Source organism: Egretta garzetta, unplaced genomic scaffold, assembly GCF_000687185.1.
Source record: "Egretta garzetta isolate BGI_Z169 unplaced genomic scaffold, ASM68718v1 scaffold74, whole genome shotgun sequence".
In the NCBI taxonomy this organism is placed as follows: domain Eukaryota; kingdom Metazoa; phylum Chordata; class Aves; order Pelecaniformes; family Ardeidae; genus Egretta; species Egretta garzetta.
The window spans coordinates 787,466-801,834 of NW_009259427.1; the positions used below are offsets into that span (position 1 = coordinate 787,466).

At 39.5% G+C, this 14,369-nt stretch overlaps 1 protein-coding gene across 1 annotated transcript in view; it reads right to left on the reverse strand.

Moving 5' to 3' along the window:
- Positions 1-274: 274 nt before the first annotated feature.
- The window catches only part of FAM135B (family with sequence similarity 135 member B), a 151,520-nt gene continuing 137,425 nt past the window's right edge, over positions 275-14,369 (reverse strand). Inside the window, exons 12-19 of the mRNA XM_009637041.1 lie at positions 11,287-13,357; positions 9,250-9,416; positions 7,868-7,959; positions 5,189-5,286; positions 4,739-4,890; positions 3,801-3,911; positions 1,810-1,923; positions 275-480 (exon numbers count right to left, since the gene is read on the reverse strand). Coding sequence (XP_009635336.1) covers positions 275-480; positions 1,810-1,923; positions 3,801-3,911; positions 4,739-4,890; positions 5,189-5,286; positions 7,868-7,959; positions 9,250-9,416; positions 11,287-13,357 — 3,011 coding nt within the window. The remainder of the gene's footprint in view (positions 481-1,809; positions 1,924-3,800; positions 3,912-4,738; positions 4,891-5,188; positions 5,287-7,867; positions 7,960-9,249; positions 9,417-11,286; positions 13,358-14,369) is intronic.

Sequence of the window (14,369 nt, forward strand, 5' to 3'; positions counted from 1 at the left end):
CTTATTCTGATTCTGTACTTCAGAAGTGGCTCATGTCTTTATGTGGACAAAGAACATATAGAAACTGGAAAGGAATATTTATTTCTTCCAAAAGCACCAATATTTGGAAGCTTCAATGCCTTAAAGCGATAGCACTTTATTCTGTGAAACAGAAATGGAAATGTAGAGTTTGAAAGTTCCACCTGATCTCATTTCTAACACTGCACTCTTTTGGCTAAGGGATTCTCCTCCACGCAGTGAAAAGGTTTGCCTCTGTTACCCAGTACTTCAGGCACTATTTGAAGTAGTTGAGTCCTGCCACGAGGAAAAACTTCTCCAGGAAAAGTTCAGAATCCAGCACGGCAATGTGGGCAGCCCGGCCTATCAATGTGTTGGCGGTGTTTGGCAGAGCATGGAACACGTTGTGTCTGATCAAAGTGCAGTCTTTTGCCCCAATTAAAGGCTGGAGCAGGTTGTTAATCATTTCCGCATAAACAGGACCTGCAAAAGAGTTAAGATGTCAAACCTACATGCCAAATCTGACAGAACCCCTCTTGCCTTTGTATCATTTTATTACAATTGCAATGAGAAGAAAAATGGAAGCAAGGCCAAAATGCAAGGGGTAGTAGTCCATTTCAAAGATTTTCCAAGTGCCAGGATGCTGTTAATCTAACGGAGGCAGTGGTCATCTGAAGAGGTCTGCTGAAGCTGCTAGCATGTAGAGTGGGACACTCCTCAGTGTTTAGTCTCGTTTCCTCCGCAGTGGAAGGAAATGCTCTCATTCCCTTCAGGGGAAGGGGGTTGGATTCACACTGCCTGTGAATTCAAATGCAAAAGGGTCTGGCAAAACAGAGGTCCATTCGGGTTTCTCTGGGGAATCTAAGGCAGGAAGGACATAATGCAGATAGTTGAGGAATTTATAGAGCAAAAATAACAGCTCAGGAAACTCATACTCATACATGTTCTACACTGAATGTAGATACTAAGTCAAACATCACCCTGAAAAACAACCACTGGAAGAGAGAGTTAGAAAATTACCTTTTAATTCATACCTAAGGTAGGATAGAAAGAGTTGTAATATAGGTAAGTGTGTGAAGGCAACTATGCTGATCATTGGGCCTGGGTGTCTCTTTCTACTTCCAAAGAATACCTCAATTTCTAGGTAATCACATATGTGAAATGGGTACAAAATTACATTGAACATTATTTCTGGAATTGGTATCAAACTGAACCCATGAAACATTTTATAAGTGTAGGAAACTGCTAATAAAAAAGGCAATACTTGGAACAATATAAAGCCTGAGTTCACAGGAGGGCTAGGACTCTGATGGCATGAGTCCTGATGTGCTTTAGAAATTTTATGACAAACCAGTACAATTTTAGATCTCTCCCTTAAACTCACCTGGCAGTCATCCAGACACTCTTGAGAACAAAGGGAAAACCCCTTGACTTTGGATGTGCTGAGAGAGATTTCATTACGTGAAAAAAAGGTGGCACAATACTAGTAAATGTGCAGACTACAGAAAAACATTGCCAAGAGCTAGTTCTATATCATCACTTTTAAAAAATAAATTAGAGGAAAGGGGAAGAATCAGTAAGAAACCTTTCATTATGACCTGATTGAAATTCGTTTTCATCAGACAAAGAGCTTCTTAAAAAGCTTCTTTTACTGATTTCAGTAATTTCCTGTGGGAACACTTTCTTCCTTATAAAATAAACATTTGAGTTTTCATGACACTGATGACAAACCCTTCTAATGCAATGACCTCAGTTACACAAACCCACAATTCCTCAACAGCTCTGTAAATATAGAAAGGATCTTAAACATACCTGTGTGTCTGTCCTTAAGTGCATTTTTGCACATTTCTATTCTTGCTGAATGAAAGGGTACATATCTGTCTTGGGGTGAGGCCACTAACACAACGTTTTTAAAGTACTGAAGACCTGTGGCAAATGCATTAAATACATTTATCATGACGATGCACAGCAATGAAAATACATACAGTGTCAGCATGACTACCTCATGTTCAAACACATTTGAAAATCTACAGTGCAAAATACATAATAATTAAAATACACAACACAAGCTTAGAAATATTCATAGTAGCAATTCCTGCTGCTTCTGCAAATTATTTGTTACTTATCAACACTCATACAAGTTAATTGTATGTCAACAAAAAAAAATTAAGAACTGTCTCTGTTTGAAAAAAGTGTTTGATTGCAACCTTAATCTTGCAAATATTTATACCTCCCAACACTGGAAACACGTGTACAGCCCCACTATGATCAGTGAGTGATTTTGGATCAATTCCCATTCAAGGTATGGGGATCGCATTCAAAAATAGCACAACAAATTAGTATAATTTTCAAACAAAATAGAGAAAGGGAGGAGAAGAGAAACCGACTTCACTGCTATGATGTCATACTATTGCATCAGTGTTGAGGGAGCCTTGGGACCCAGTCCCTGCATTCAGCAGTCTCTTGATAACTGCACACTGCTGGTACCTGGACTGGAAACCAGGAATCCTCCCTCTTCCCTGGAGACAATGGGGCCACTGATGGGCTGTGGAAACAGGCTCCTGCTCTTTACCCTGTCTGTGGTCTCTTGAGCCGTCCATCACGCACATTCAGCAGAAAAGTAGGAAAATGGACATAGATGATCTAGTCCAGAGAATATCCTGAACACAGAAGAGCTGTGGGTTTGACCTTCATCTTTCCTGCCCCCTTATGGGAAACGGGCCCAAAACCAAGTCCTTTGATTTCTAGATTTTCATACAAAAGCTGACCATCACCACCACAAAGAAGAGTCCTGCTGGCTGCCTTTACTAAGCCTGACTGAAGCTGTCTATCATTTTCTTATGCAATCAAACCAACATGACAGTAGTAAAGTATATATCAGTATAGTAGTCCACTGTAGTCCACAGAAATGAGAACCAGGGTATCAAAGGGAAAATTCAAATAAGGAAATTCAAATAATGTCAAGATACATCGGCTTCCCATCATTGATTATGTCATGTAGTTTGTTCATAAAAAATTGAGACAGCTCTATGTCTATCAGACTAAGAATTAGGAAGTTATATTCATCTTAACATAGTCTTTGTTTCCTATTAGCAATGTACCAAAGTGTGAGAAAAAAATTATCACGTAGTGACCTTGTGACTACATACTTAGCACCAGTTTACTCACACAAAATATTAAAAATAACTCTTACAACAAAACATTTGCTTGAACAGAAGGATCATGCTTGCTTTCTTTTCTTAAGAAAAGCCTCGCTTATTTCATTTATTCATGACAGACCAAGGAAGGGGTAAAAAGATCTCTATTTAGTTATCATTTTTCCAGTGTGAGGCCATACATCTTTCTCTGTAGTACAAAGGTGTCACAATAGACATGAATAAAATTTGCTCTTCAGCTCACAGAGTCATATTTCCTAGAGACAAGAGATGTTAGACTTAAAATATAATAAAAAAGGAAAAATGGTTTTCATCTAGTAGCATAAATTAAGCAATGGTGCCCTGTCAAGAATGATATTTCTTGCTTGCAGAATATAAACTTAGGTGCACGTTTACCACAGCATGGAAATCTTATTTGGTGCTGGCAGTTTGGCAAATATATTCACTGATAATTGGCACAGAAAAAACCATGCAGATAAAATAGATATTATACTTTAGACAGAGCAGCCCTTCTCAAAAGCAAGAGTGTTTAAAGAAAGATCATTAACAAAATGCAGAATTCCTTTATTCCCTGGAGGACATGGCAATCCAGCACAATCCTTTGGAATAGCCCTTGATATTTACACAACCACATCAAGCCCTACTCACCTGTTTTTTGGCTAAGCTGATAGAGGAAACACTTGCGCAGATCCGCATTGTCCCTGAAGGTCAGTTGCAAAAGTGACCCTGACTTTTTCAACTTCTGCATGAGCCATAGACCTGGAATGAAAATCAGTGCATATTTGTATCCTGCTTGCTAATTACCAACCAAGGGAATTAAAGATATGTGCCTACAGTAAGGGTAGCACTGTAATTCAATATAAGTCTTTGTTTCCTCTTGTATTGCTAATCAACATGGAGAAAAGTCTAAGGGTCTCACTGGATAGGGGTAACAGTTTTAAACTAAAAGAAGATGATAGATTTAGAATAGATCTAAGGAAGAAGCTTTTTTACAGTGAGGGTGATGAAACACTGGAACAGGTTGCTCAGAGAGGTGAGAGATGCCCCATCCATGGAAACATTCAAGGTCAGGTTAGACGTAGCTCTGAGCAACCTGATCTAGTTGAAGATGTCCCTGCTCATTTCAGGAAGGGGTTGGACTTCATGACCTTTAAAGGCCGCTTCCAGGCCAAAATGCTCTATGATTCAATGATTCTATGATTATCCATGTCATGGGAGCATAAACACTGAGAAAGTCTGAACAGTGGAACATTCCATTCCCATAGCATTTTGTCTTCTTCAGCCTTGGAGCTGCCTCTCTTTATTGGCCATATACATAGGAGTGGAAGAATACAGAGGAAGCAAGGTCATCTCTGCTGCACACCCTTGGGTTTTCCAGGAAGCACCATGCTGGACCTTGTAGCAGATACTGAAAGCCCCTCTCATTGCAATTTTTTTTCTGTGTGGGTCTGAAGTCTTCAACAAATATTTCCACATCTTCAGTGTACAAGTCATGCAGTTACAATTTGTTGCTACGTCCATGTGTTGCTCTCTCATGCACTCTGCCATGAACTGCAGCCAGTCATACCTTTCCCATCAACTCTTACCTGTACTAACCAAAGTGCTGTTGTTGTAAAGGGTTCCCAGGTGAGGCCCAGAGAGGGACAGGAAGGTGTGTAACTTGTTGAGGTAATAGCGAAACCTGGGCCGAGTCAGTACAGATCGAATGATGACATTACCAAGGGAATGTCCAATAAAACTGTTGGCAAAGAAAGAATTACATTAATACAAAAATCATCTGTATTTTATTTAAATTAAACATAAGGCTGTCATAAATTGCTCTTGAGGGGACTCTATCAGGGCTTTCAGTAACATCCTTTAGTTACCATTTCAAATTTTTTTCAGCATAGTAGATACTCTTCAATCTATAACAAAGTAAAAATTAATCTCACTGATTCAATGGCTTTTGACACAGGGCACCTTTAAAAAGATAATTTCACTGAATGTTGCTCAAGTAACTCAAACAGTTACAGACTGTTAACTACGAGAATATTTACCTTATTCGGGATATAGAGAGGTTGTACAACTGGATATGCTGAATAATTTCATCCAATAATCGGTCAGTCATTGTATCAAAATCAGCAAAAGTATCAGTCTGAAAAATGGAATCAGTCAGTGAATTAAAATATTTTGCACTTATTGCAGACTGATGTTATTTTCAAAGTAAAATGCAAGTCAAAACGTAATAATCAGTCCAAATATTCATTATACATGCTCAATAGGGGAGGGAGGGGGATTTTTCTCAGTCTCTAGGTCCTCTAAAAATTGAAGTTCTCCTTTGAAAACAGACATGAAGTTTCACTTTCAGTTTATTAGCAAATAGCTTCCAACTTCCAATTGCAAACTTACTCAAGACAAGTCTTTTCAGCATCAACAGTAACGACCATACTCAGTGTTGGTCACATAGCTATTGTTAAAGCCCACACAGAAATTCACTGTCCTCAGTGAACTCGTAGGTAAGGGAAAAAATTTCTGACATTGAGTCTCTTTGACTCTATATTGTGCCTTTTAGCTTCAAGAACACAACCTGAGAATTCAAGTTAGGACAAGAGTAGCCTTCCACTTTGCAGGGCATGGAAATAGGGCCCTCTAGAAGACAATTCATGTTTTAAGTGGATTAAATTACCTCCTGTGGTTGCTTCTTTTTCTCTACCAACTGTGTCTCTAACTTTGTCACATGTCATGATGGGATAAACCCAGACCTACAATTTATTAATAGTAAGATTAACAATGTTAGGCTAAGTGATTCCAGAGTCATAAGTATGATCTTAAAGCAGCCTGACTTGACGCTGGGGAGAACTGTTAATGCTCAGCTGCTCTGCACATGGAAGAAAAGCTTTTGGCATTTAGGATTAAACAGATTACTACAATAAAATAGTTTACAGCATTATACATTGACATGCGAGTTATGCTGATGCGAAGGATGTAATCACAAAATTATTTGGCCATTTTAATGAAATGTTGTGTGTTTGTTATTCAATAGTTATAAGTAAGAAAATGAGTGCTAGAGAGAGACAAACAATTTGTTGCTTGCAACAGTAGTGCCAGTTGTGATACAATAAAACAAAAAATATATTGTCCAGTCTATACGATTGCAGGCAGATCTTATTCAGAACTGTGTCATTTGGCAATCCAACAGGATGCTAAATCAAATTCGTAACTAATGAGATGCCACAAAAACAATCATCAAACGTTGGAACAGCTATTCAGAGCAAACATATCAGTAATTAATGCTTTTGTGACACAACTCATCTTGCTAATTGCAGCACTTGCAAAGGAAAACATGAGCATATTCACTTTGCAATACAGCCTTAAAATAAATGTTCTCATAAACTACAAACAGTCCACTAACCTTCTGCCTGTTTGTTTTGTCTGCATTGATAATTAATGATTTCCTCCTAGGCTCATTATCCCAAATCTTTCAGGTTGTTTAAAAGTGGAAGTATATCAGCCTGAACACTAATAGTAAACAAAACACATCAAGCATCATATTTCACCTGGTTATGTCTCCATCCTTTAGTATTATCACAGCCTGACTGAGCTTGTCAAATGTATCACAAATGAACGCCTAAGAAAAGTGATTTGCATGTTCCTCTACAAGGCAAACTTCAGCTAAATGACTGATTCTTTGAGTCATTTTCAGTGTGGTTCTCAGAGCAGGGAAAAAAGGATGACAGGATTCTTTACAGCATCCAAAGAATCATCAAACCACATGGGTTCTATTTCCAGTGCCATGTTAAATTCCTCACCTTCCCAGACTATAAGAGCACTAAAAGTTCCCATTGTGGGCTATGGATAATATTAAATAGAGGTGCTGTAAGATGTTTCATTCTCTGAAAACATGAGAAGAGGCTTCGATGCATGTCTGAAGTGGTCTTCTCATTTTCATCTTGCTTACATTCACTATGCAGGTCTGCTCTGACAGAGATGTGCACTGGACGGTGGCAAGTTCACAGACTAACACCAACTGGCCACTTTAAAATATAAAAGCTGTTGAACAAAGAAGGTTGGAAAGTTTTGACTCAAGTTTCTCGGCTGCTCATAAATCAGAATGTTTCTTTCTGGGCACTGGAAATCCTTATCTTGTGCATAAAGTTAGGCCTCCATGTCATAAATATGGGTTCGTTGCAGAGCAAAGCACAGAATTCATTTCTCTTTCTCTGCCTAGACTAGCAATAAATTTTTCTGGAAGACGTTTCTTTATCATTCAAGGAAATAAATCTCACAAACATTGCAACAGGACAAACAATGGCTGATGCATCAAAGGAAGCTGACAACACCTGCTGGATATTCCACATCCTCTGGAGAATTTAGCATCGCTAAACATGCTGCTTTCTGTCGGTGCTGTGTTGCCTGGCACCCAACAGGCAGAGGCACGAGGCTGCTAAGCATGCAAACTGACAGGATAAATCAATTTTCTTCTTCTAAGGTCTAGTCCTATAAGTACTAATGTCATTGCCTTTGACTTTAATGCTAGGAATATTTTCTGGTGGGTTTGAACACCCTAGGCAGGAACGGGACCAGGCCTTTGCACTAAATGCTATATAAAATTCCCTGAATTCCCCAGTGCTTTTGCTTCATTCAGCTGGTGAAAAGACTTTGCTGAAGGCCTTGTTTCAGCAATGTCAGCAGCTTGTAGCAGATCTAAAGGAAGGCAGAAATTAGCTCTCTACTACCTGATTTCGTTCAGACATTAGGAAGTCCAGTTTTCCACCAGGCAGTCCCAGTTCTATAAAAGTCTTTACCAGCCGCAGATCTGCACTGTTACCTAGAAATAAATGGTAATTTATAAGATGTAATTCAACAAAAACCCAACTAATATAGAGTCAATTTAATACATTCATCTTCCTATAAACCTTGACACTAGGGAGCTCTTGCTAAATGCTACTAAGACAGCTCACCAAACCATAGGATCATGGATTGAAATAGCAGCAGGGCAAGAATACCCACAGCCTGCACAAGGTGGGGCTGGACCTCACCTCCTGCTGCCGGGGACTGCATAAATGGAGGGGAAGAAAGGACAAAGTTTAGGCCCAGAATAACTCTGTCCTCTATTTGCTGAACAGCAGAGGTAAGACAGACAAAAAAAATGAGGACTGTCCTTCCACCTTCACAGCTGGTGAAGCTTCCAGGGGACACTGCAGCCCTGCCAAGGGACCTCAGCACACATGCTGGGGTATAGGGCTGTACCCTCATACGTAGAGTAGCCTGTGCCTGTGTATTCACAATTAAAGATGGTGCTGAAATACTGTCAGGCTCCTAATATTTTGGGAGGTGCTCCATTCCATGCCAGTAAATTCCATAGTCTTCTGAAAGTATTGGTTGGAAAAGGAGGCACCTCCACCTTGTGAGGAGGACATTATTGTCACTGAGACATTGAATAGCAAACAAACAGTCCTTGCCTAAGCCAGCAAGTGTTTGTTTTCCACCTTTTTGAGAATCCCTGAGATTTCTTGAGAATCCCTGAGATTTCAGAGTCTCTAAATCTCCTTCTCTGTAGTTTCAAGGTTAATGTCTACACCTTTCCCATTGATACCAATAATTTGTCAAGAGAAGTTTCAAGTTTAGCATTTCTGTATTCTGCTTTAAAAGCATATATGTAAAAAATCCCAGGCCATGCTTCCTCTGCAGTGAATAATGATTTTTATTCTCTCACTTTCAAAAGCTGGCCACTATCTACCCTTTAACAGTGTTGGGGGAGTTGGGGGGAAGTGTTAAATAATGTTTTCATCCTGGTCACATACTGCAAAACAACCGAGAATCTGCAGAAAGACAAGAGTTACTGTAATGCACTCCTCCTGTACACACTCCTGACATACTTTGGTGTAGAATTCTGTTTGAACAACAAAAAAAGTTTCTGTACCCATTTCTTAGTGTGAATATTTAATATTCTCCTAGATCCTTTATTACAATGGACTGAATAACATAATAAGGACTAAATACTTAGCTAAGATAAATACTTTCCTTAGACTCTCCATTCTTTCATACTTGCTGAATATCTGCCCTTTTTTTGTTTATAACAAAGTGGCTTGCAAACAGCAATTCCTCCTGCCCCTACCATCCAATCCATGGACACAGACAACCAGGTGAATTCCATCTTCCAAATTTTCTTCCTCTTCCTCTGGTGGAAAATATGGGATATCAGAAGCTAGTACAGATAAGTCACTGTACAGAAATCCTTCAATCTTCATTTCTTTTTTAAATTTTTCTTTGGCCTGATAAAAACTGGAGAATAGATTAATTAATCACAATAGAACTGGGTGTTCAACAACAAACGTTCAAACTAGAAATGAGGAGGCTGGCATTTGCAACAAGTTACTTTTGCAAATTTCAGGTAGAGACATCCTCATCTATTCTGATTGAGAGAAATCAGGATGCAGGGAAGAAAATCAGTTTCTCAGTGATTTGGCTACAGACAGGAAATAGCTAAAGCCCATTAGCACCTCACACCTGTCAGAGGAATGAAGGATTTTCATTTATGGTGACCCATAACAATGAGACTAAGATATGGAATCAGCAATTTTGCATCTTAACAATGTCATCGTCTTTATTGACACTGAAATGCAAAATGTGTCATTTTTCTATAATCAGATGCATTTATAGGCAGACAAAAAGTGTTCTCATTCCTCACACTGCGGAGTTAAAGGATGCACTTCATATGGTAGATATTTTTGTTTCGGTTTGGTTTTGGATTCTTTTGAAAACACTTAGTAGCTAAGAGGAAGAGCAGCTCACTGCTGAAAGAATTAAGCTAGCCCCTTTCCTACTCAGGACCTAAAATTTGACATACAAATTCGCCCTGAAGCATTCTGCCGGCTGAAGATGCCAAACTCTTCAGTAGCTTTTTGACTTAGCAAAATTTATCCTGAGCTTTTAGGTATTAATAATCACAACATACCTGCAGAATTAGGTAGAAAAATGGGATGGACCAGGTTAGGAAATATAAACCTTTAAAGCTTGTGCATAGGTTAAGACCACTTGATATAATGGTGAAAAATCATTTACCTCAGCCCTACTGACTTTAAAGGGACAAAAGAATGAAAATTACAGCAGTCGGGCCATGGATCTGGAGGCTCTGGATACATGTGCATGAATACATACTTAAATATTTTGCTTCACAAAGGAGGAACAAATGTTGTGCTTAGCTTAAGCAGGACTTACAGCAGGGTCTATAAAACAAACCTCAAGATGTTTTCAGAAAAATAAAAATAAAGTCTTGGGTTGCAAATGAATGCACATGCAGAGAGCTGACATTTTGGGCAGCTGAATGGGTTGAGAAATTCCCAAGCTACTGTTTTCCCTCAGCACAGCAGAGTCCCTGGAGGTATTTAAGAGACAGGTAGACAAGGTGCTTAGGGACATGGTTTACTGGTGGGATGGCAGGGTTAGGGTAAACGCTTGGACTTCATGATCTTAAAGGTTTTTTCCAACCTAAATGGTTCTATGGTTCTATGACACCAAAATATAATGGAAGTATAGATGTGCTAGTCTGTCAATCTGTGAAATGGGCTGCTGTGACATCAAAGCCATGTTGTGGCACTTTTGCCATGGGCAATAAAACAAGAAAAAAAAAAAAAATAATGCCTCTTCTCCAGATACCCAGGATGCCAATTCTCCCATTTTTCCAGTTTGAGAAGCTGAAGCTGAGACTCTACCAACCAACCTGTGCTCCTGTTCCATAGTTTACCTAGAGTGCAGTTATTTAAGCAGAAGAGAAAAACAAGCTGTGGAAGTGCCATGGTGAACTGACTATCTGGGATCAATATTCAAGTCTGGGTAACCCTGACTTCATGAAGGAGGGCCATATCTTAAAGATTATTTAGACACCTAAATCCCACTGGTTTTGATAAGGATTAAGGCCCTAATGTTTTTGACAATCTCGATCTCTCTGTGTTTTCATCCTTCTTGTCTATTTAAATTATTTATTCTATATAAACCATTTGTCTATTTAGATTATTTATACTGTAATTCCTCAGGCAGCAACTGCCTCTGAATGCAAGCTTATAGTATGCTTACTGTATTAGGGCCCTGAAGTTTGTCAGTGTCTCTTGGCATTATGGTAACATTAATGAAGAAAGTAATTAGACATTCTTACTTCAACATCCTTTCATTGGTTTCTTCATCCATCTCATTTGAATTAGAAGAGACAACTCCGAAAGAGCCCAGAGGCTGGCGTGTGATGGGGAATGCAGCCTGCTTTGCAGAGAAGCCAACCATAGCAGGGGTCTCTTTGAGCACAGAAGAAAAGGGAAGACATGTGGCTGTGCAGGAGACAGACAGGTTAACTACATCAACAGCCTTTCTGCTTTCCAGGGCTACTCCCTCCGTCGTCGCCAAATGAAACCCGGTGCCATCAGCTACAAGGTGCTCTTGGCTGTTGGGTTCCTGAGGGTATTCAGCCTGGTAGGATCCTGCAGCTGGGTCTGCTGAGGCAGGCGAGTCATTGAGCTCAATTTCTTGTAACCCTTGCATTTCTGCATACACTGCTGGGCTCTCGTCAGCAAGAGAGCTACCACACTCTCCTTGCATTGAGCCAAAATCAGTTGAGGTCTCTGAAGGAGCTGGAACAGGATGGCAAAAATCTGGTACCAGCTTTATGCTTTGTGAAAAGCTCTCCTCTCCTGAAATTCTGCTATTGGAGTAAAAGCTTTGTTGTGTTTTTAAACTGTCCGGCTTAAGTTTGTCCTTCGGATCCTCAATGCATGTATCAAACTTATCTATATTTTTGCCCAAGTAATTGCAAGCCCTTGCTGTTTTTAAGCTGCACTCACGATTACTCTCCAGTGACTGGCACTCTGAGGCATTATCTTGGAGCTGCTTTGAACAAATGGGTGATCTTGCATTTTCCAAACTACAGTAAGTCTCTGGAAAATTTTCCTTCTCCTCCTCCCCTTGTAACTCAGTGTTACTACTACTATGTTTGACAGAGGGTTTGGGATGTCCTCTTGGTTCTAGTTGTCCACTTTCAGTGGTGATTTGACACTCAGAAAAGTCCACGATTAATTTTCCATCTCCACCCTCCATTTCTGTGCAACCTTTTAAGTTTCCTTCTGATTCTCCTGAGGCTGTTTCACTGTGTTTGGATATATCAACCTCCTCTGCAGGCTCTTCTGGGCTACTGATCTGAGGAGCTGAGACAGATTTCGTTAGTTTGGTAAGCTCCACTTCCCTATCCTCTTCCTCAAACGGCAAAGAGCTGATAGATGTGAGCGATGCTTGGATCCCACTGGGCAAGCTTGTATTGCTTTCTGTGTGGCCACCCTCCAGGGAATTTCGGTGGATGGCATGCCTTCGTACCAAGTGGTGCAGGATCTCTCGATCACTGGGCAGCTCTAGTGCCCGGCTACGAGCATCAGACCATGCCACTGAACTTGGTTCACTTTCAATGCCTGAATCGGATATTATAGAGGAGGATCTTTTTATGACCCCTGACATCAGGGTAAATTCTTCACACTCCTCACCTCGTTGCTCCTTTGTGAACAATTTCACTTCAAAGCTGTGTGTGGGCAAAGCTTTCAAAACAGGGAGCAGAGCCTTGGTCTCTGGATCTCCTGTTTTTTCAAGACCAGTTAATTCGTTCAGTGCAAGCTCAGATGAAGTAAAATTATTCTCAGGATGGCTAGATTCAGCTGTTTTATGTATTTCAGTCCTGCCCTCCAAGCCATCAGTTCCACATGCCCCACACTCATATTGAGCACTGACAATTAACACAGGCTCACTTTTGTGGGAATCTTTATTGCTAGGTTTCATATCTCCATAGGTAACATCTGCTGCAAGTTTACTGTCTTTTAATAAAACTTCCTCAGGTGTTTTAAAGTCTTCTGATGTGCATTCTGTATTGCCTGGCTCCGAGTCAGAAGTAGTTTCCTTACTTGAAACAAAAATATTTTCAGGTTTCCTTTGGCCTTCTTTATTCACTGTACATACCTGAGATGTGGATTGCTGGTTTAAACCTTTAGCTGTATAAGCAGCACCTTCAGTACCTCTGTATAGGCAGGAGGGATTCCCGCTTATCCTATCTGTGTGTATTAGCAGAGTGCCTTTCCCAAAGTCTCCTTTCATTACTGCAGTGGCATCATTTGATGCAAAACCTTCATTGCCATCTATTACATCCATTTGAGTATTTGCAGGAACCTCAAAATCTGGGAAAACTTCCAAATTCTGATCTGAAAGAAAGAAAGAAAGAAAGAAAGAAAGAAAGAAAGAAAAAAAGAAGTAGTACCTGCCAGAACACAATAGGTTACCCTAAGGTAATGCTGAATTTTGAAAATTGATTGTAAGGCCTGAAAAAGTATGTATATTTGTATAATATAAATTATACATATATTAGAGGCATATTACAAATGCAAATGTCAGAGTGCATTTAACAAGAATTATACTCACTAACCAGTTGTAGTTAGGCCAAAAAAGACAGTATAAATAAAACATACTTTCCTCAGTATAATTGTATCTAAATTGCTAGTCTTTGCAATATAGGTAAGTGAAACAAAGCTGACATTTTTTTTATATTCGTGCTGCCATATGACATTTTTCATAAAATAGCTCTTGCTTGTGAGTCAGTTTAATACTCAGTTTAACAGTTTAAATTTCTGTTATGAGCATTGTCAAAATTTAGACAGTTGGGTAACTCTGGAAGAGTGGAAATTTTGGACCACAGGCCATATTTACTAGACTATGGTCACATGTAATATTAATATATCTTGTTTCCTTGCTAACTTTAATAGTTGAGTAAAAAGAAAAGGGGACCAAGGGCATGAGGTTTTACTACAAATCTGAAGAACTACATGATTTCTTAATTAAAAATTTGATTTGGGTACTCAAGGGGAAAATGTTTTTTTCAGAAAGCAATGCTGCCTTTCAGGGACACTGCTGGGCTATACGCAGAAATCATGGGTGTTGTTCTGAGTTTTCTTACCACTAGATGTCACACTGGGGATGAAATTCATAGTGCTGTTTTTCCTTTAAATTTGTACTGTAACAAAAATGCAAAAGATGTTGTTTTCTTTCTAGATTTTTACCTCCAACTCTTGTAACTATGCAGCTTACTTTGAAGATGAAAAATATGAAGCTACAGGAAATACTCTAATTTGCTACTAGGGAAAAAGGAAGAATTGAGCTACATTACACAGTGGATCGCACTCTGATCCAGGCCAGGGTCAGCTCAAGGGATGTGAGGTC